The sequence below is a fragment of the Symphalangus syndactylus genome, chromosome 24 (assembly GCF_028878055.3).
Source record: "Symphalangus syndactylus isolate Jambi chromosome 24, NHGRI_mSymSyn1-v2.1_pri, whole genome shotgun sequence".
NCBI classification, from domain to species: Eukaryota; Metazoa; Chordata; class Mammalia; order Primates; family Hylobatidae; genus Symphalangus; species Symphalangus syndactylus.
In genome coordinates this window covers 57,331,036-57,354,005 of record NC_072446.2, presented here as the reverse complement: position 1 = coordinate 57,354,005, position 22,970 = coordinate 57,331,036, and the positions used below count along the sequence as shown (strand labels likewise).

Genomic DNA, 22,970 nt, shown 5'->3' with positions numbered 1-22,970 from the left:
GACAGATACCTACCACACTGCTCTTCCCTGTTATGGTAATTAATACCATGCATTGTACTTTTGCTCACAGTCCAGACACAGGAGATGGGGACACAGTGTCTTCTTAAGATGCTGATTACTCGTAGGGGCCAGAAAGGACTCTGCTTGGAGCTGACTTTATCTTTCCCAGAGAAGGGAAGTGGAATGCTGGAGACAGTTGAAGAGTTACCATCTTTGCATTCCAGGCACTTGTTGGCCTTGGCTAGCCGAGAGTCTGTGAGGATGGGTGGACTCTTGGGTACTGGGACCCGTGGCCATGGGGAATGAGCAGAGTGACAGAGGAGTCCTTAGCAGGTGCTGTGGTGAGGTAGCAGCTGTAGTACCTGGGACTTGGCCACGTTCCTGGAGGCCTGGGCAGGGCCCATGAGTGGCAGCAGAGGGGCCTGCCTGAGCTTTGGAGCTGCATGACAGAATGTGGATTCCCCCATGGCTCCCGGGGTTGAGGTGTTGTGTAGTGGGAACCTGGAGGGCAGCCTCAGCCCAGCCCTGAGAGAAGACCAGTGTGAGGTGACTCAGAAGCCCCAGGCATGAATGTAGGCCTGGGCAGGAAACAGGATGACGTGGTGGGGCTGGGGAGGGTTTGGAATTCCTGGAGGGTAAAATGCAAGGCGAGAAGAAGTGGGTGGTGAGGAGACTGGTGAGGCTGTTTGAGGCTGGGTCTGGGAGGACTTCCTGTAACACCTTGATGATGCTCTTCGGCCCTGAAGGGGAGGGCGGCCCTGGAAGGGATCTGGGTGGGGAGAGACATTATTCTGTAATGAGTTTTAGTGAGATATTCACATGCCACACAGTCCGCACATGTGAAGTGCACAGTTCATGACCTGTAGTTCATTCGCAGAGCAACCATCACCACGAGAAGACCCCTGTTTTTAGCTGTCACCCTCCCCTTCCCACCATCCTCTCCAGCCCTGAGCTGTAGATTTCCCTATTTTGGGCATTCCATGTAAAGGAGGGCACACAGTATGTGACCTTTGTGCATGGCTTCTTTCACAGAGCAGAGCATCTTCGGTGTTTGTCCATGCCGTGGCACGTGTCAGCACTTCAGTCCTTCTTATTTCCATGTAATCTTCCATCATGTGGTTATAGCACACTTCACTCACCTACCTAGCGGTTGATGGGCATTTGTGGGAGAGGTGGCCTAGGGTGAAGCAAAGGGGAGGCTGATGGAGAAGATGGTTTGTTCACTGTGGAAAGGGGGTTCCAGGGAGCTTAGGTGAGAGGGGGCTGAAGGAAAGGTAGCAGTGACAGGAATATTGTGAGTGTGTGGGATAGGGGATGGGAGGGGCATGGGTAGGACCCTGGAGGGGTTTTCAGCCCCTTCATGGACTTGGAGCCTGTCAGCCCCTCCTGGCCTTCCTGCCTCCTTGGCTGGCCTTGTCTACTTGCTGAATACTGGGGACCCCTCAGCCGGCAAGAGGGCCCTGCCTGGGGAATGGGCTAGCTAAAAGGTCCCCTGGAGTGTAGGGAAGAGGGCAGGGCCGTCACCCTGAGTTTGGCTTCTGGTCAGTGGTGCAGCAAGACCTGGCTGGGGGATGGGAGTCAGCCCACCTTCAAAGCCACTTGAACGCTGATTGAAAACCGTGCTCCCTATGAAACCTCAGTTTAAGATAAGCCCTCTAGCCCAGCGCTTCCTAAAGTTCAAGGTGCACAGGAGTCCCGTGGGGATCTGTCAGAATGCAGATTGTGGTTCTGCAAGTCTAGGTGGGGCCTGGGAGTCTGCATTCTGACAGCTCCTTGGAGATCTGCCATTGCTGCTCCCCGGACCAGCCTCACTTCCAAACAGGTCGTTGCTCCTCAGTCCTATTTCGGTGTCTGGATGTGGGAATCTGCAAGTAGGGGAAGTGGAATAACCAAAGGGATGTGGCCCTAAGGTTGTCAGATCTTTTTGAGGCCTCATTTGCATAGGAAACTCACAAGAGCAGCTGTTGAGGCTGGCAGCAGGGCTTTCTCAGAGCACAAAGCAGTGCTCATGTGGCAGGAAAAGCCCCTGCTTGGGTCCCCCGGGTCTGTCTGGTGATAGGTGTATTTTGAGGCAGGAGAATAAAAATAGTAAGATGGCTCTGAGCATTGCATCCATTCTCCAATTTCATTGTTAGCAAACTTCCTCCCAGGAGTGACAATTCCTGACAGCATCCTGAAACTGAATTGAGGCTAATGACAAAGATACCTGGGAGCTGGGCACAGCAGCTTTTGTTTGTACCAAACCTATGGCCGATGCTTGCTTGCTTGCTTGCTTGATTGATTAAGACAGGGTCTCACTCTGTTGCCCAGGCTAGAGTGCAGTGGTGTAGTCACGGCTCACTGCAGCCTTGACCTCCTGGACTCAAACCATCCTTCTGCCTCAGCCCCTCTTGGGGCTGGGACTACAGGCATGTGCCACCACATCTGGTGAGTTTTTGTATTTTTTGTAGAGATGGGGTTTTGCCATGTTGCCCAGGCTGGTCTTGAACTCCTGGGCTCAAGTGATCCTTCTGCCTCATGGCTAAGGCTTTTATAGATACATTTTCTTCTACAGAAATAGAGTTCACGAGAGTTTTGTTGTGGTTTGCAAACATTTCTTTTCAGAAGTAAATGGCAATGATAACACACGTTCGATTTCTGATTCTTTGTGAGCTACTGGTAGATCCTGAAACCGAACAGGCTCAACCATGGCCCCGGGGTATTCAGAGCTGAGATTTCAATTAAATTTGCAGAAGTGTCATAATAATACTTTTGAAGAGCACTTCATTTTCTCTGACAGGCTGCATACTGGAGAACTGTACATTTGTGATCAATAGTGGTTTTTTTCCTCTTCAGCTATTCTGTGGGGAAGCAAGTCATATATTAGAGCCCTTTGGGCAAAGCCATGACTAAAAATGAAGTGTCATCACTTCTGTGCCTTAAAAAATTTATTATGTAATATTTGATAGCTGAAAAGGAGTATCTGTAATACACATGTGTCAAAAGCATAATGACAACACAAACAGCCTAGGCGCTGCCTCCCAGCCTAAGAAGCAGAGCGACTTCCATACCCAGGGCCTTCCTGCCTCCTCCCTGCATAGCCCGCCCCTGCCCGGGGATGACCGCTGTCCTGCCCCTTATGTTCATCACCTCCCTTCTTCCTTCTTTCTCTGAGTGGCTTCTAGCGCACATGTGTGTCCCTAGGCAGGTGGCCTGGCCTTTGTATTTGAGCCCCTCCTCCAGTGCTGTCCTTTTGCTTGTGTCTTTTCTTCTAGGTGGGGCCTGTGTGTGCTCTCCCGTTTCTACCTGCTCCACTGCCAAACAGTCCCTCAGAGCTGACTCTTGCACTCTTCCCCAAAATATACGCTTTTTAATGATGAAGAGATGGGAATTGTGGTTTTTGTTTACTGCAGCCATTTATTTTCCCTATCAACACCTCAAATGGTAAATCAATCTGTACAGAATATGTCATACTTTAAAGAACTCTCTTCTTATGGGCGTTTAAGTTGTTCCACAGTTTTTACTATTGTAAAAACCAGTGCAGTGAACATCCTTTTGCGTGTATCTTTGTGCTTAATAGCCAGTTATTTTCCACAAGATAAATCCCAATAGGTGTGAGTGCTGGGTCATAACAAGCATATACTTAGTGCTTTAAAATATGCATTGCCAAATTGCATTCCCAAGGCCCAAATTTATACTCCTTATCACCAACATAAAATATTCCTTCCCTCAAACCCTTGCAAAGGCTGAGTATTGTAATTGTTTAGTCCTTATCAATTTCATGAATCATAAATTATATCTTATTGTTTGTATTTGTATCAACTTAATTGCTAATGAAGTTGAGCTCTTCTTTTCCACAAGCTCATTAGGCATTTGCATTTATTTACAATTTTTAAATTGATTGTGAATCTGGATTTTAGATCCAGATAAGCTTGATTATCTTCTTGTTTGCATTTTATATTTTCTCATTCAAGAATTAGTTTTGGCATTTGTATAACTCATTTTACTGGCTACATTACTTTACTTAATTTCCTTTATTATTCTCAAGAGGCTGGAACTCTTGTATGAGTCATTTATTCATTTATTTTTTAAGGATGGGAATGATGTTATATTTTCTGAATATCTGCGTGTTTTGGAATGTCTTGGTTGACATAGAATATTTGGGACACCATCTTTTACTCTCAGACTCTGTGGACATTGTCCTGTCCTGGTGTTCGGTTGACTGAGTTCCTTACTTCTCTTCGTCCATTCCTCTGTTGTCATGCAGTCTTTTATTCACCCAACACATAGTTCGTCAGTATCTTAGCGTCCTGGCTGTCCACTTGCATTTGGTGGTGTGGAAGGGAAGGTGAGTGCCCTTGGTATGGATCTCCTTTCTTAAATTTCCCTGAGGGTCGGTCGTTCCCTTATATACTGAGCCTTTCGTTAGCCGATGGGATGAAGGATTGTAGCCCTTCTGTAATGTCTTTTCATATTGTCTTTTCTGCATCTGCTCCGCTCCCTCCTTTTACAGGTCCTATCCTACAGATGACTGGATTTCCTGTGTTGAATTTCCAAGTTTCTGCTTTCTGCTTATCATCTTTTCCTCTGGGTATCAGAAAAATGACATGAACTGATTTTTCTGAATCATTAGTTTGGTTTTCTGTAGAACTTGATCTGTTGTTAACCACATCCACTGTGTGTGCTTTCTTTCTCCAATCAATTTAAATTGTTTATTAAAGTATTATGAACATAATTCAACATCACATAATACCTGAAGGCGTATAATGAAAAATAACACTCTCTGCCTGTTCTCCGCCCTCAATCCCTGTCCTCTTATCCACAAGCATCCAGCTTGAACATATTTTAAGCAATTTCTTTATGTATTTTTTCTCTATTCCTAAATAATGAACTTTTGCTATTTCTTGATTTATTAAAATTTGACATTATTTTTTCATGCTACTATATAGATGAAGACTCAACACTCTTCACTCCCTCTCTCCATCATTGTTATGTCATTATTTTTAATTGATTCAATAAGCAATATTTATTGTCTGGACTCTTAACTGTTAGGCACCACAAAGCTGCGTTGTATCCTATAGTTTTTGTTGCTGTTGTTCAGCCTTTTGCTTTTCTGGGAGTGTGTTCTTCTCTTTCTTTTCTGCTTGAAGCCTTGGGGAAAGTACTTCTATTTACTCCTCCTGCTCCCAGGCCTCTGTTTCCCAGGCCTTCGCTCCAGTGCCCCTCTGTGGAGCCCACTCTCTGGAAGCCTTACTAGCTCCCGTGTGGGCCACTTGCTGTCCTGGCTGCTGAGCGCGTGTCTTGCCCAAATTTGGTCTCCACCTTTCTCCCAGGTCATGTCTACTGCTCTTCTAGGTTCCATGTCTTCCTCTCTTGTTTTGTTGTTATTTTGTACAATAATTCTTCACTGTTCCAAATCTGCTTGCTTGGCATTTATACAAGGTATAGACCAAGTGGGAGAGGAAAAATGGTTCTCTTTTTCCGAAGACTCTAGTAAATTGAAGAAACATTTTGAATCATTTAAAGAACACTGTTAGTTTAAAATGCACATGAACAGTTTTCTGTTACCAATTATGCATTGGAATACCGACACTGAAATTGCTTAAGTACCTCCTTAAACTCTGTTACGGTTCATGATTATTAACCAGACATGTGCCAACAGGGTAATAGATGTTGACTAAAGTCTAAAGTGGATGTAGAATCAATAGGTGCTGATTACTTGTGCTTTCTAATAGCTTACGACCTACAAAATGGTAAAGGTACACAGGCCAGGAGTACATGGGGGGCATGGCCAGTGCATCTCCTTCAGTGGAAAGGGAAATGGTTACTTCTGTCCTCTCTTTGACATTTTACCATTAGCCCCATTGAAGGAAAAACCCAGGACATAGGTGTGGTGAAGCAAAGGCGACTTCAGCACTGGGAGTGTTAGAAGTGCAGTCGACACCTTGTTGCCCAGTAGGGTTAGGGAATGGACAACAACATAATACAAAACCCTGGCTACTAGAGTGTATCGTTTGCCACACGTATGGAGTACTGGTTTTCAAAGAATTAGCATATATAATAAAAATGTGACAAGATTATACTCAAACTTACTTGATCATTCCTTCTCATTCCAGCCTCTTTCAGTGCCTTGCAGGGTGGGGAGTAATCCTGAACATCTGCCATGGCCTTCCAATGTGCAGACACGTAAACTAATGTAGGCGTCTGGTTAAGAGAGGGCCAGATAACAAGTTACACATAACGAATTCTCATGTTAACATGTGGTTTTTTTCAAAGCATTTAAAATGCTTGTGGTTTAGGTCCCCAAGTGAAAGGATTTAGGTTTACAGGTGGTTTGTTTAGGAGGTCCTCCCATGAAGGAAGTCAGGACTAGGAAGGGAGGCCAGGGGAGGAAAGCCTAAAAGGGCACGTTAACCATCCCAGGTGTCCTCAGGGGGACTGTGTGAGACATACCTCAGTTGGCTCAGTGGGCAGAAGGAGGGTGGGGTTCTTAGCACCCCATGTCTCATTTCTCAGTGACTGAGGACTACTTCTAGAATCCTTAACTTCTGGACACTTCTGGCCTGCCCTATACTCAGGCCTTGTGCCCGCCTGTGGCCACAGGGTGTCCTTAAGCAGAAAGGGGCAGGTGCTCAGGTAGGAGGCTGTGGGCTTGCAGGTCAGTTGTCCATGGAGGCTGCAGGTGACCTCTGGGCTGGGGGACACAGTGGGCTCTGGCACTGTCTGTGGTGGGGAGCTAACAAAGAGGATTTGAGGGCAGCTACACTGATAGGGAAACACTCTTGGGCTGACCTCTAACCTCTCCCATCCCACTATGGTCTGAAACAAGCAACCACTAGGGCCTGAAGGCTGGAGCTGTTCCACCATGTCCCCTTGCAGGGAAGGAGTAGACCAAAGAGACTTAGCTAAGTCAGAGTAATAAGAATAATAGAAAGGCAACTGAACTGTCCCTCTTCTTATTTTTGCATACTTAAAAGGGTTCTTTTAAACAATGGGGAATTAGAAAATAAAATTAGCTTGCATGATTTCAGATGGGGACAGATGCCTCTTTGCTTGATTAAAAAAAATTCTACAAAAACCTCAAGCAGAGTTAATAATATATGAAAATTAGGTACCATGTGTGCACTTTGCTTCATAATGTTTTTATTAAGCAACCAGTTGATTTAAAAATAACGCAATGCCACCACTGACATAATGGCACTCTACACGGTGTGTTATGGAAACATCCTCTCTTAATAGTCTGTTGGGTTTTCCATTACACAAGGACATTTTTTTAAAAAAGCTTTCAGAATTATCACATAATATGAAATTATATCAAGCCGCAGTTTGAGAAAACAAATTATTCACATATAAATTCCAATTGCGTTTTAAACACGTCTTTATCAGCTAGAGATAATGTATGGATGTAGGTCTCTATAGATCTTGTAAAATGCCACATTAGATTCAGACTCCTATCCTCAAATTTTTACCAATAAATGTCATTTGCTCACTGCAGGTTGCCTCCTCCTTCTTTCCCCGTCGCGCCCTCTGCCACCAGGCCTGTAAGTAGCAGGAAGAAACAGGGAGAAGCCAAAGGTCACAGACTCGTGGGATTTCCGTTCAAGAGATGTCCCACTTCTGAAGGGAAAGATGAATCTCTATATGAAGTTGACACATGGTCATCGGGCTGGCCAGTGGCGATGTCCTCTCCCTGAGTCTGAGTGCAAGTCTCCGTCATTCTCATGATAATCCATTCCCGAAGATGTCTCATTTTGCTACAAAGGGCAGTGGGCTTCTCAGGCTGCTGTGCCCTTTTTGGGCTTTATGGCATCTGGACAGTAGTGGTGGAAAGTTGCCTTCCAAAAGTTTCTGTGGCCTAGCAGAGCACACTGAGGCATGGCGAAATTCAGAGAAACAGCCTAAACCATTTTTCTGTGTTCCACAGCATCCTTTACTCTTACATTGTCTTGAAATTCTTCCTTATTCAACTAAGCAAATACCAAATGACAGCTGGTTGTGTTTCTCTCCAGGGTGACAGAATGATCACACAGCATGGTTTAAGTGACTTGACAAAAATCAGAGCATTTGTTACCGGTGGTAGTTGATGGACACTCAGAAAGGACAGTGAGCATTGTGGAGATAAATTTCTAAAGCTATTAAAATGAGTTAATGGGCTAATGGATGGGGGCATTTACCCTTTTGCCTTTAATTCATGTCTTGACTTCTGTGGGGTCTGGCTGGGCACGTCCTCTGCGCAGCATCCTCTGGTTCCAGCCGTTCCCCCTGACATCAGCCGGGCCACAGGAGTGGGCAAGAATGCTGAGTAATCTACCTTGAGGTATTTTTAAAAGTAATTGCAGAGGAGATATTTGATCTTTATGACTTGCACCATAAGACTTTTTTGGAATCTTTGCAAGGGTTTGGTTGGAACAGAACTTTTCCGTCTACATTATGATCTATAAAAATCATAGTAACTGACTTTGTGGGATTTGAGTTCTTCTTTTGTTATTTTCTTCGCTTTCTAATTAGATTTTGCTCATATGCAGGACAGAGTAGTCTGGCAGATAATAACCAGCGTTAAAGTAACTCAAAGATAGGGCCATACCTGGCATTGTCCAGCAAGAATGGAAACAGGGTGTGCTGTCCTGGACCTGTGGCAATTATCAGAAGCCCCTGTGCAGGTGTTTGTGCCACAAGGAACCAGGTCGACTGAAGGCTTGGCCAGGAGTCCCAAGACCTGGTGCTCCTCCCAGCCTGACAGCTGCCTGGAGGTGGCATGAGGCGGGCTCTCATTTAACTGACCTCACCTCTATTGTGTTCAGAAGCAATCTGCAAATTATAATATCTGTTCTTGATTTTTCGGAATGCCAAAGGGGACAAATTGATTGTCACAATCTAAAGGGTCATTTATTTCCTGAGTGTGAAGATGGACTTTTTAAAGAGCTTAAGATTTCAAGCTATGTGCATGAGCCGTTTGAGGATGGAGGTGCTCTTTTTGTAAATTGTAGACTCAAGACAAAGAATAAGTCTTGAGTTGAGTTTTGTGAGACTTATCACAAAAGTGAACTAGGACGTCTATGAGAAGCTGTAATTTTTCACCATCATTCCCCAAAATCATGTTGGAAGTAAGTTTAAGACACCATCACCATCTCACTCTAGAGCACCATTGTCCAACCCTTTGGATGTAAGGACTTTTTTGCTTCTCTGTGGTGGCAGATATCATGAAAATTATGCACAGACTCTTTTTTTTTTTTTTTTTTTTTTAGTAGTTCATCAACTGTCATTAGTGTAAGTGTATCTTATGTGTGACCCAAGACAATTCTTCTTCCAATGTGGCCCAGGGAAGTCAAAAGGTTGGACATCCATACTCTAGAGTAATCCTTCCTATCAGGGATTTCCGGGCACCTGTGTTCTGAAAGGACTTGCCCATAAATTGGTTTTCTAGAACCCCTTCATAGCTAAATCTAGTGCTTAATGGCCTGGTAAACTTGGGTGTTCCTGAGAGAGATATGGGGGTGATGGCAACAGCAGACATCATGTTCCTGTGGGCTAGGTTTTAATCCTTCAAGCCTAGGTGAGTGCTGCTGGTTGCAGGCAGCACACCTTGTCTGATTTTCCCCTGGAGTGAGTGGAATCTTCAGGTGGCCTAGAGTCCAACTGGACACAAAGTGCTCAGCTCTCCAATTTATTCACAAAGATGCACCCTCTGCCTCATTAGTGTCCATGGGAGCCTGAACTTCCTTATTCATTTCATGTTCTGTGTCATCGTCACCCTGGATCATCCCACAGTGTGAAGGGATCTGTCTTTAAAGGTGCTTCAGGAGTGATGCTATGTGTGTGAAGGAACAGAGGCAGATCACAATTCCCTGTTGATCTGGTGCTTTGCACGTCTCAGGGCGTGTGCACCTTGCAGACATCCCCTCTCCTTGCCCTGGGCATATCATGTACAGAAAAACAGACCTTGACTGGCTGTCCAACAGCCTCTGTTTTTCTCTTCCCAGTGGCCTGCTGCCTGCTTAAGAGACAGATACCCCAACCCCGAAGGCAGGCCCCTCACCTGCCATTGCCAACACCCGTGCCCGCTGAGTGCTGGTGAAGAGCTGTTCAGTTTTCCTACTCAGCTGGCATAAAAGCTTGAGCCTCTGTGCCTTCTGAGGCTATTGCCTGGCCTGATCTTGCAGACAAAACCTGTCCTGTCCCTTCATTTCTTCAGTCATTCATCTGTGGCCTGCATGTGCCACAGCACACGAGCCACATCACTGTGTCCGTCTCATCTAATGAGGGGCTCGGGCTCCTGCCCAATGCCTGTGTCCCAGCCTGCCATGCTGCCTTGCCGTGCCGGTCCTGTCTGAAGTCTTTGATGATGATTTTCACTGGTGTTGCCTTGACTCCTCTGCCACTCCCGACAAGAATGCTTCAGTTCTGCCTAGGGTGCCCCTCACTCGGCCTTTCCCTCCTGTCACCCCACTCTCATCTGGGCCTCTGTTCTTCTGCCTTTGCCTGTGTGGCCCTAACATCCTTGTCTTCAGTCATCTCTGTGTGTTGTTTTCTGCCCAGACACACTGCCCTGCCATGTGCCATCTGCCACAGTGTGCCTGGGAGTGAGGAGTAGACACTTGGGTGATGCCAGTCCCTGGAGTGCCCCTGCCTTCTCACCCCCAACCAGGACCTGACTCCCACTCCCAGCACGGCTTCTGTTGGCCCTCCCCAAACTTGGGGCTTGCCTGCCCTGGAGACCCCCCCATACTTTGGCCACCCAGTGACCCCACTAGGATGTGCGGATGCTGACTGCATTCTTAGGCCGTCACGTGAGGGCTTGGTCCTGAGTGTCCATGTCCCATTTGCAGGGCTTCCCCTGCCTTGGGCTGCCTTGGGTCAGCAGGTGGGCCTGGGTCAGACTGCTCCCTCACTCTGATCCGCTTCTCCCACTGCCACTGACAGGCACACAGGGCCCTTTCCTGAGGCCAAGTGCCAGGGACATCAGAGAGCCAACACTAGGCTCGTGTCACTTCTGAGGCTTCCCCACTCTGCTCTTAGCCAGCCTTATTACTGATTGAGTTAAACTGTTGCCGGTAATTGTATTTGATCCTCTGACTTCTCCAGACTTTGTGACAGAAAAGGATGGACGAATTGAGTCCTGCAGCAGCTTGTTGCTAAACCACCAAGGAGCTGGACCAAGGTTAGGACCAGTTTCTCTTTACTTTGGCAAATGGAGATGGCCTTGAGGTCCCTGTATGCTTTCTACCCATGAAGACAAGTGTGCGGCTACAGAGGACAACAGCAGAATGGTGGGGGCTGGAAGCACCCCCAGGTTCCTCTGCTTTACCCCTAATACACATCAAGGGCTTAGAGCAGGCCTGGCTTCGTGTGAGTGGGGATTGCCAATTATTTTTCCAGTGGACAGTCAGCCTCAGGAAGGCAGGGCTCTGCTTGGTTTTCTGCTGTGTCCTTGGCACCTAGAATAGGTATAGTCAGTGCCCAACAGTTACCTGCTAAGTGAAGTTAATAGATTAAGCAAGAGAGGTCATGTGGCTCCCTGGGAAGAATGTGGGATTTGGCGTCTGGAGGCCTGGGTGTGGTCCCCCTCAGCCACTAGCAGGCTGCAAAACCTTAAGCAAGTCACATGACCTTGCTGGGCATCGGTGTCTTGTTTATGTCCATGGGCGTGTGGTGAAAGATTTTGCTTTCAACTGCAAGTGCCACAAACCTACATGAGGGTGGCTTATAACGTGAGGGTGGCTTAAACAGTAAGGAGCCTGGTTGCCTCCCCTAAGGGGAAAGCTGGTTCAGCTGGCTCAACCCTGCCGGGGCTCTCCAGAGATTTCTGTGCACTTCTGGATGTCCCCTCCTCATTTTGAGAGCTGCACCATTCCGAAGCTCCATTTCCTCGCCTGACTATGGCCAAGGATAGGAAGGAAGGCAGTGTTTCCTCGCACCTGTGTTTATTAGGGAGGGAAGCCTTTTTCCGAAGACCCTCTGCAGTCCCCTCAGATCCTGTTGGCTGTGGTTTGTGTCACATGCCATGTGACAGGAGAACCAGACATTGCCACCTCTGAAGTAGGAGGCTCCTGCCAGCAGGGAGGGAGGAAGGGGCCGGGAAGATGAGTAGCTGCGGTGTAGGCAGCTGGCAGTGGCTTCTCTGTGGGACATTGATGATCATTCAACTGCTATCAGGTTATTAAGAGCAAACAAGGTCACATAGGTGGAAATGCTAAGTGGGGATCCCTAACAGGTGACACATATGCACCCCATCAACATTATGGTCCAGATACACGTTTGAAAAGAAAGTGCAAATGTTCTTAGGTGGCGCTTGTCCTCTGCAGTGTGGCCTCAGGCTCCACCCTGCCATATTGTCTTACTCTTGGCCACTTAACTCATTTTGCTTCGTGGCTGGTCTCTCAAGGCATTTAAGTTTGCAGGCCCTGAAATCAGGCATTATAAGATCAATGTTCAACTAGTTCATTCTTAGATTGTGCAATTAGAGCTTGGGCATCTTAATTAAAAAGAAAATCCCTTATGTTTTCAGTGGATTTAATCATGAATTGGGTGAGTCTGGATCTGCATATTCCAGTCCTCCCTCTTTTGGCACACGTGTTCCCAAGCTTCACTGTGAGAGGTGCAGGCTGACCACAGGACCACCACCTGGTCCCTGGTGGCGTCTGTGTGTCCAGGGCAGCTTTTGGAAGGCTGGGGTTTCTCTCTAAGGCGCTAAAGCCAGCATGGTTTGGACAGTGTCTCCCTTACAATGTGGGCTCTCTTGCTGGTTGATTAAAAACAAGCAAACAGACAAAAACCCAGAAGTACTCTATTTCAGTGTTTGTAGATTGTATGTTCACAGACCTGTAGTGGTTTATATTCTCCCTGACATGCATCTCCTCTTAATTTGAAAGCTGTTGACATTTTGCTTGAGCTCATATGCAGTACTGATTTCTTTTCTTCTTCTTTTTTCTCATTTGTTTCCTTAAAAAAAAAAAAATCCAGATGCTTTCTTGCCTTGAGATGTAAATTCCACATTTTGGCTGCATTGGATTCCAAGTTTTCCCAGAAAAGGCTTAAAATTATTAGGTTAGTTCGCAATGTTCTCACAGAGAACTTGAGTTTGCGGCATGGAGCCATATGTGGTTGGGTTGTTTTAAGATAAATACTGTAAGAGAGTCAGCATTACATCACTGGCAGAAATGTGGGCTGTGCCTGTCATTTAAATAGTTATCACATGTGATTTAAAAGCTGGCTGTCGGTGGGAGGGGATGGGGTTGGAGGGGAAGGTCAGATGGACGTTTCTGCATCTGTGGTGTCTGTGCCTCTGCCTCAGCACAGAGTCGAATGACACTACGAGGAGCTGAGAAGCCTCCAGAAGGCTATGCTAATTGGGGTTACTCCCCATCATCCTCTCTGGATCTGGTTCTCAATAGCATAAAAGAGTACAAAGTGAAGAACAGGCCGGGTCACAAAGAGGCCTTTGCATGCGATTACGTCTTAGCAGGGGGGGAGGTTTATTTAGTTTTGTGACTGTTGATATTCACATTTTATGGTTTTTTTTTTTTTTTATCTCTGAAGATGAGAAACAAAACTGAGAGGGCATCTTGCTTTTTAAAAATTGTACTTTCTCAGCATCTAATTTGGACATGTTCATGAGTATTTATATGTGTGTATATATGTGTATGCATCTACACACAAGTAAGACATACAAGTATGAACACATGGATGCAAATATAAAATGTAAATTGCTGGCAGCAGAAGGCAGCTTACCACAATTTACTGCAGAACACCAATTCCAAGATATTTGGATTTCATGAATCAGGAATATAGAAAACAAAAATTGGGGAGTCTAGCATGGATTGCTAACTTATGATTTCCAATATTGCTTAATTTTTTAAATTATTGTAAAATACACATAAAACTTACCGTCTTAACCATTTTAAGTGTATAGCTTAGTAGTAATGGGTATATCCACATTGCAAAAACCCAAAATCAGTTTGCAAGAAAGGGAATGAGACAGAAGGAGTCCTGTATACTGTCCTTATCATTTCATCAAAGGAAGAGTATTTTAACACCAGAAGAGAGACGAAAGGAAAGAAGCCTGTTATTTTAGATGAAGGAAATTCCTCCTAACCTGTGGCAGAATAGTCAAGAGAAAAATATTTTTCCATGGAAAAATAATACTACAAAGAACTATGTAACAAGCAGCTCTGTGTGGCCATTTCCCAGATTTTAAAAATGCTAGCTTTTTGTCATCTTTGCTCCAGATCATTCATTCCTACTTAAAGTGCTGCTACATGAACTGTTTGTTACCAGGCCGTGGCGAAACAAAGAACAAAACTGAGAGGGCATCTTACTTTTTAAAACTAAAATTGTACCTTCTCAGCATCTAACTTGGACCTGCGCATGAGTATTTATATATGTGTGTATGTGTGTATGCACACTCACTGTCACCCAGGCTGGAGTGCAGTGGCGTGATCTCTGCTCACTGCAACCTTCATTTTGGGCCAGAATGAAGTCAGCCACACCACAGAGCTCACAGTTGAGAAGAAATCTCTCACAATACTTTGCTGATGAAGGAAGCTGTGTGTTGATTTACATTCTGACACGAGCATCTTACTGTTGCTGGCCCAGGTGTCACGTGCATTTTGTAGACTGCACTGATTAGTAACTCTGCTCTAGATCTGGTTTTTTTGACAGTTACAGTTGAAGCCTGTATATATTCATTCCACTAAGATCCCATTACCCTCTTTCCCCTCCATGTTAACTAGTGTATTGAAGTTGGCGTGTATTCTTCCAGGCCATACTGTATTTGCATGAGCTCATTAGCAATATAGAGTATTATTTTGTGTTAGTGGAATCCTACTGTATATAGCCTTCTGAAGCTAAATTTGTTTTGTATAACATGATTTTCAAGATTTCTCTATTTTTTTTTGAGACAGAGTCTTCCTCTGTCACCCAGGCTGGAGTGCAGTGACATGATCTCGACTTACTGTAACCTCTGCTTCCTGGGCTCAAGTGATCCTCCCGTCTCAGCCTCCCCAGTAGCTTGGACTACAGGCATGTGCCACCACACCTGGCTAACTTTTTTTTTTTTTTTTGTACAGACAGGGTCTCTCTATGTTGTCCAGGCTGGTCTCAAACTTCTGAGCTCAAGCAGTCACCCACCTTGGCCTCCTAAAGTGCCGCTATTACAGGCATGAGCCACCGCCTCTGACCAAGACTTGGCTATTTTGATATATGTAGATCTGCTGTACAGTATTTCTTTAGGGGACCAGATCACATTACATGTATCTGTCCTCTTAATGTTGATGGACATTTGGGTTGTTTCTAGGTTTTTGCAAATACAAATGACACTACAGTGGATGTTCTTAGAAGCCTCCACTGTGCACACAAGTGGAAATTTGTCCAGGGGAGTTTTCGGAAGAGAGTTGCTGAGTCAAAGGTGAAGTGATGTCTTCATTCACAAAATCTAATTAGTATATTAACCAAACTTAGCTGTATTCTACAGCTTTTCAGGTAAATGGGGAGCAGGAAAGAATAAACCAGGGGTCCTGAACCTCCAGGCCAGGGACTGGTACTAATCCCTGTGGCCTGTTAGGAACCAGTCCGCACAGCAGGAGGTGAGCAGCCTGTGAGCGAGCATTACCACCTGAGCTCCACCTTCTGTCGGATCAGCAGTGGCCTTAGATTCTCACAGGAGCGGGAACCCCATTGTGAACTGTGCATGCGAGGGATCTAGGTTGCACGCTTCTTATGAGAATCTCACTAATGTCTGATGCTCTGAGATGGAACAGTTTCATCCTGAAACCATCCCCTCTTCTGTCCCCCCATCTCACAGAAAAATTATCTTCTATAAAACCGGTCCCTGGTGCCAAAAATGTTGGGGACCACTACTATAAGTCAATTATTAATAAATTTGATTTCCTGGACCCAATTGAGAGTTACTGGTTGGTTGTTCATCTCTCGAAGGGTTAACTCAAAGTCTGTTCATAGTGGAAGAAATGATCTGGCAGATTGGGGGAAGTGACTTGTCTTTGTGTCTTGGATGTGGGGCAGGGACCAGCAGGGAGAAGCCAGCCCTTCAATAAGTTTCCTTCTTTTTATGTAAACTAGAAAAAGTTCACAGACTTAGTCTGGGAGGGAGATAAAACTGGGTATTGCTGTCTCTTGTGTTTTTTGGTCTAAGAACATTCCGTGGTTCAAAACTTGGCCAGTCTTCTCTGCTGGGTTTCTCAGCAGGCCTTCCTGTAGTGGCTGGGCTGCTGCTCAGTGTTAGATGATGGAAGCTTCTTTCAGCCATCTAGCTGATGCTTTCTTTGAAGAACTATTCAGGGAAGAAGTGGGCCCAGGTTCCATTTGAGTGAGACATCAGGGGCATGTCCCCTGCTGGCCTGGTGGGAGCCTGAGAAGGCTCTAGTGGCCAGCGTCCTGAGTGTTGCCACCATGCAGCCTGCAGGCGAGTCAGCCTTCAGTCTCAAATCAACTGGTAACTGAGACGGTGTTCAGTGTGCTTAATGCACTTTGTTTCACAGCCTTCTCTGTACTCTTCAGCAAAGAGTAACGTGTTCTGAACATTCTTTAGAAAACACAAGGTGTGGCATGGTGTCTCACACCTGTAATCATAACACTTTGGGAGGCCGAGGTGGGTGGGTTGCTTGAGTCCAGGAGTTCAAGAACAGCTTGGGCAACATGATGAAACTCTGTTTCTACAGAAAAATTGGCATGCACCTGTGGTCGCAGATACTTGGGAGGTTGAGGTGGGAGGATCACTTGAACCCAGGAGGTTGAGGCTGCAGTGACCCATGATTGCACCACTATACTTCAGCCTGGGCAACAGAGTGAGACCCTGTCTCAAAAAAAAAAAAAAAAAAAAAAGAAAAGAAAAGAAAACAACAAGTAGAAGATAACTTGATGAGAAAAAAAACTATCAAAGAAAAAAGTAAGAGATGAAAAGCCTTCATATATGGAGCTCTTCTAAGGCTGTTGAAGAAGGCTGTGGCATGACCGCTCCCTCATACTGTGTGCCAAGTTGAATTATGGTTGGGGAAAAGTCTGAGAGTGATTACTCCTATGACTAATGATTTGTTTCAGTGATTCAGGTGCCTATTGGAGAAACATTCTGTGTATAATTTGGTATATCTGAACCACTGTGCTCTGCCAGGTTATCAGAAAAAACTTCAATGGTTCCCACCTGGGAAGTCACTGGTGTGTGGGATACACAGGCATGTGTTTGTGTTTGTAAAATATTCTTTTTTATTTTTATTTAATCAGCTGTCAAAGCTCGAAAAACAGCAGCAGAGGAAAGAAAAGACCAGAGCTAAGGGACCTTCTGAATCAAGCAAGGAAAGAAACACTCCCCGAAAAGAAGACCGCAGTGCCAGCAGTGGGGCTGAGGGCGACGTGTCCTCTGAACGGGAGCCGTAGCTGAGGAGGCAGAATTCAGGTAGGAGTTTCCCTGCTTGGCTTCATCTTCCCACATTTTGGGGAAGCAGCAATGAATATAGGAGGGAATAGCTGCTGAGGCCGAATTCATTCGTTTCACAGTGTTCATCCATAGCTTCCTTAAATCTGCTGCCTTCTAGGATGGAGACAAAAGTTAGTGTGTTAGTCCGTTTTCACGCTGCTGATAAAGACATACCTGAGACTGAGTAATTTATAAAGAGGTTTAATGGACTTGCAGTTCCACATGGCTGGGGAGGCCTCACAATCATGGTTGAAGGCGAAAGGCACTTCTTACGTGGTGGCAGGCAAGAGAGTATAAGGGTCAAGCTCTCCAGCCTGGTGACAGAGCAAGACTCCATCTCAAAAAAAAAAAAAAAAAAAAAAAAAAAATCAAGTGAAAGGGGTTTCCCCTTATAAAACCATCAGCTTTTGTGAGACTTGTTCACTACCAAGAGAACAGTATGGGGGAAGCAGCCCCCGTGATTCAGTTACCTCCCACCAGGTCCCTCATCTTGAATTGTAATTCCCGTAATTTCCATGTGTGTGTTCCCACGTGGGAATTATGGGAGCTACAATTCAAGATGAGATTTGGGTGGGGACATAGCCAAACTATATCAGTTAGCAAATAAGATTGTATTTTATTAATTGAGATGCAGGAGAGCAACATACCACAGGCCTGGGGTGCCCACTTGGGGGTGGAACCTGCTTGTGCCACCTTCTCTGGCTGCCTGTGCCTGTCCACAGCTGCTGCTGTGATTGCCTGTGCCACCTTCTCTGGCTGCCTGTGCCCGTCCACAGCTGCTGCTGTGATTGCCTGTGCCACCTTCTCTGGCTGCCTGTGCCAGTCCACAGCTGCTGTTGTGATTGCCTGTGCAGAGCACTCACTCACGGATGCAGAATCCAGATGCAGATGCAGAGTCCACCTGTGCTCCCACATCTCCCTTCCTGCTCTTAGCCACTCTAGCAAAGGGCACTGCCATCTCAGCGGCCTCTTCTCATTGCCACCTGCCCCGTGTTCCGAAATCCTTCACAGTGCCCCGTGTGGCACTGCCAGTTTACTTTTCCTAAAATGGCATTTTATTCTTATTGTGGCTCACTGTAGCACAGAGTCCACCTCCCTGCCTGAACATCAGAGGCCTTGAAAATGTGATGCGGCCATCTGATGGCACTGTGCCTAGTTCCTCCCCCCAGGGAACCCATTTATTTTGCCAAGCACTGGGCCAAATACTGGGTGCAGATTTGAGGGACCCAGGACCTGTCATGGGGAGGTCACAGGCTCGGGGAGAAGCATAGGAACAGTTACCCTACAGCACGGTGCGTGTGGCAGGAGTGTCAACAGGTGTGGGGTAGAGATGGGAGGTCAGGGGAGGCCCCTCAGAGGCCTAGGACCAGATCTGGAAGGACAGGTGGCAGTGGGGAAGGAGATGAGGGGCAAGGGCAGGGGAGAGCTGCCTGAACCAAGAGAAGAGCAGTGCAAATGCTGTCTGGAGGTTGGGGGGCAAGGACAGGAGAGTTTGGGAATGGAGGAAATTGCAGAAGGGTGGGAGTGTTGAGTGCCAAGTGGAGTGGGAGGGCAGGGAGCATCTCTGAAGTTAGAGAAATAGGAGGTCTGGATTGTATAGGGTCTGGTATGCAACCCTGAGGAATTTGGATTTTATCCTGGGGCGGGAGGGACCTCTGAAAGGTTTTAAGTGTACAAGTGACATAATCAGATACAAAGTTTAAAAAGAGCACTCGAGCAGCTTTGGGAGTGAGGCTGGAAGCAGATAGGCCCATTAGGAGGTGATTGCAGAAATCCAGAGAAGAAATTATAGTAGGAACAGAGGGGAAAGAGTGGGATTGAAAGTTGTAAAGGAAATAGAATCATTTCAACTTGGTGACTGATTAGATTGGAAGAGGAGACATCCAGAAGGATGAGGGAGGAAGATGGGGGTTGCTGACAGTACCTGTTTTGGGTGTGTTGTGTGTGAGGTGCCCGTTGGCAGCCAATGGTGATGCCAGTGGTCTGTTGAGTCTGTGGCTTTAGAGCTGGGGAGCCAGGTCTCGGACATACAGTTTGGAGCCTTCAGCTCACAGACTGTGGTTAAAACCAAGTTAGGAGACAGAATTCACCCAGGAGACACCATTCACCCAGGAGACACCAAATTAGGATAGAAGAACATCCAGAAGGTGGTTTTCAGCCTTCTCTTTCTCTTCTGAAAGAGAGCAAGGGTCAGAAGTGTACCTATGAAATGGCTTTTAGGATCCACAATACCAGGAAGTGAGATATATTAAGCCAGGTGTGGTGGCTCACACCTGTAATCCTAGCACTTTGGGAGGTTGAAGCGAGAGGATCACTTGAACCCAAGAGTTTGAGACCAGCGTGGGCAACATAGTGAGACCCCCATCTCTTAAAAAAAAAAAAATTAGCTGAGCGTGGTGGCGCTTGCCTATCATCCTAGCTACCCAGAAAGCTGAGGTGGGAGGATTGCTTGAGTTTGGGAGTTGGAGGCTGCAGTGAGCCATGATTGCAGCACTGCACTCCAGCCTGGGCGACAGAGTGAGACCCTGACTCTTAAAAATAAAATTTAAAAAAGATACATTAGTAATAATTGGGCACAGTGGCACCAGCTCCCAAATGGATACACAGATGAGAGGAACAGAATGCAGAGCTCAGGAAGGGTGGATTGTTGGTTCATAGACGGTTTTGGTGGGGGGACTGGACAGTGAGTCCTGTTGTCCTCTTAACTGTTCCCTCATCATTGTGTTTTCCTGCTAGTGTTGTGCAGGGAGACAACAGCACTGTGGTGACCAGCCCTGGCTTATGTATCTCATGTATGCATGGGACACTGAAGGGTGCCTTGGAGGGAAGGGACGTCACATAAAACTTCCACTCCCCCCCTCCAAAACTTCATGATAATTCACTTTTGTTAGTTGTCAGTTTTGGCATCACAAATATTGCTGGTGCTTCTGATTTATAATCTGTCCAGCAATCCTTAATCCAAAGAGGTGAAATGTGCTAAGTGAAGACAGGGCACAGAGTGGCCCTTTAAGATTCTTTTTCAGTTGTGCTAGTTAAATGGGTCAAGCAGTAATTCAGAAACTCATCGAGGTCTTATCTCCATCCTGCTAACTTTTGGGTGACACTGAATAAGTTCTATGGTTTTTCTTCTTTTGGAGGAAAACTCATCTCCCTCAGCAGTGCTTTGTGGAAGCAGGCAGGTAGAAGTCATGGTGCCTGGAACTGGCCCCAGCAGCCTGGGCAGGGCGGGGGCAGGCACGTTCCCTCCCCGCCATGTTTCTGTGTTTTCTCAGGCTTCCCTGGATCGCAGGGAAGCATGACAGAGCATCCCAGCGCTGCTCCTGTCCCTTGAATGAAAGGTGCAGGGACTGTCACTGGTTAGGCCAAGTTTTAGTAGTTACTTGGTCCAGAAGCAACTCAGATTGGACACTCTAGTTTCCACTCTTGGGGTTCAGGGCAGCCTCCCAGCCTTAATGCTCAGGCATGGCCCATGTCTCTCCTTCCAGTTCTGTTGAAGACTGTACTTAATAGCCTTTCCTGCAGTGAATTGGGACCTTAACAACAGGTTCAAAACAACTTGGGCTGAGCATGGTGGCTCACGCCTGTAATCCCAGCACTTTGGGAGGCTGAGGCAGGTGGATCACGAGGTCAAGAGATCGAGACCATCTGGCCAATATGGTGAAACTCCGTCTCTACAAAAAATACAAAAAAAAAAAAAAAATTAGCTGGGCATGGTGATGCGCACCTGTAGTCCTAGCTACTCAGAAGGCTGAGGCAGGAGAATCTCTTGAACCCAGGAGGTGCAGGTTGCAGTGAGCGGAGATCGCACTACTGCACTCCAGCCTGGCGACAGAGCGAGACTCCATCTCAAAAACAAACAAACAAACGAACAAAACAAAAAAACAACTTGAATGTTGAGACTCCCATCATGAACTTAACGAATGGGAGAGGGAGTAACATACAAGCCCCTGTCTCCCAGCAACCAGACCCAGATTATCAAGCTAAACACACTGGCACGCATACACACACACACACACACACACAAATACAAATCCACATGTGCCTTGGAGGTTTGTATTTTCAAAACAGCTTAAAAAATTCAAATACCACCTAGCTGATTCCTTCCTGGGTTGTATCATTAACCTAATACATTTTATAAATTTAATGTCTTGATTTTTGCTTTATATCTGATCAGTGCTTTGAAAATCTTTGGTTTAATCTATGATGGGGTATTGAGTTTTGTTACTTTAAAAATTCATGCAAAACATAACAACTTAAAAACTTCCATTTGCTTTAGATTTGGCCTCAGTAATTCCTGTAGAGAATACACCATGGATGTTAGTGTTCTGTGGCCCCTGGGTAGCCTGGGAGTAATTCTGCTAATTCTGTGGGGAAGAAAAACACCCGAGGGTCTCATGGGCAGATGAGGGGACAGTTACTGTGTGTGTCACAGAATGTACAGGAGAACATGCTCATAGAAGGAAAACTGAGTACATAAAAAGAAGAGCAGGAGGAGGGTGTGAACATTTCACGTTTTTCCCCAATGTCTAAGCTTACGAGGGGAATTCTCATGGACTCGTAGCTATCTACTTCTTGCTTCTCTCATGTTAACAACATTTTAAAAACATATTTATTTCTTTCTCACAGTAGTGCAGATTAGGTAGCATAGAACTTGGGGTCAGTGGTGCTATTGTGAATCACCCAAATAGGGCCAGCCACAGAGGGGAGGCAGCAGGGGGAGCAGACCCCACGGGCAGTGTTTGGAAAGGAGGAGGCAGTTGTGTTTTTCCTTCCCCTTCCCTATAAGTCAAGTTCACTGCAGCCATGCCATCATGGGGCCCTTGGGAAGAGGCGGGCAAAAGAGGAGGAAGAGGGCAGTGGAGGGAAGTTCCTGGCTGGCCTCAGCCTTTAGGTTAGGAGACTCAGCGGGAAGGAGCAGAGGGACAGATGGAGGGGAAGCTGAAGGCCCCTGGCATGTTCTGGCTGTGCTCCAGGCTGGGATCCTTGGAGTGGGGGAATGGGGGTTGGGTTGCAGGAAACCTGGAAGCCATCACAGGGATTCTGGAGGGAGAGCAGTGCAGGTGGCTCCAGGGGTCCAAGAGGCAGCTGCAGCCCAGTGAGGTGGCAAGACATGGTCAGGCCTCAGGGCCTGTGAGAGTGCTGCCCAGCGTCGCCGTGGGGTGGGGAAGGCTCCAGAGGGTGTTCTCTGCCTGGTGGAGGGTGTGGAGGAAAGCTGTGTTGGGTCTGTGGGCTGACTCTGGGTCCTGGATAGAAGTGGTGAGGTGAGCCTGCTGCAGAGGCCATGAGGGGGCAGCTTCATTAGGAGGTTGGGGGTCATGGCCTCAGCTCTTCATAGCACTGACAGTCCCTCCAGGTCTCAGCTGTGACCTCCACTGGCCTCCTGGATGAGACTTGCAGGGGTCCGTCATTAATGAGACCTGAGACTGAGTGAGATATGCTGGTGAGAACTGAGACAAGGCCAGGTCAGCCAGAGAGGGCCCTGGGTTCCTGAGCAAGAGACACCAAACTTCAAGTAGCCCACCGTCCCTCAGTGATGCAGTGCCAGGGCCCAGGTGCTGATCTGCAT

At 46.5% G+C, this 22,970-nt stretch overlaps 1 protein-coding gene across 1 annotated transcript in view; it reads left to right on the top strand.

Moving 5' to 3' along the window:
• DTD1 (D-aminoacyl-tRNA deacylase 1) overlaps window positions 1-22,970 on the top strand; it is a 178,541-nt gene that overhangs the window by 139,253 nt on the left and 16,318 nt on the right. Inside the window, exon 5 of the mRNA XM_055265321.2 lies at window positions 17,212-17,383. Coding sequence (XP_055121296.1) covers window positions 17,212-17,364 — 153 coding nt within the window. The 3' untranslated portion in view covers window positions 17,365-17,383. The remainder of the gene's footprint in view (window positions 1-17,211; window positions 17,384-22,970) is intronic.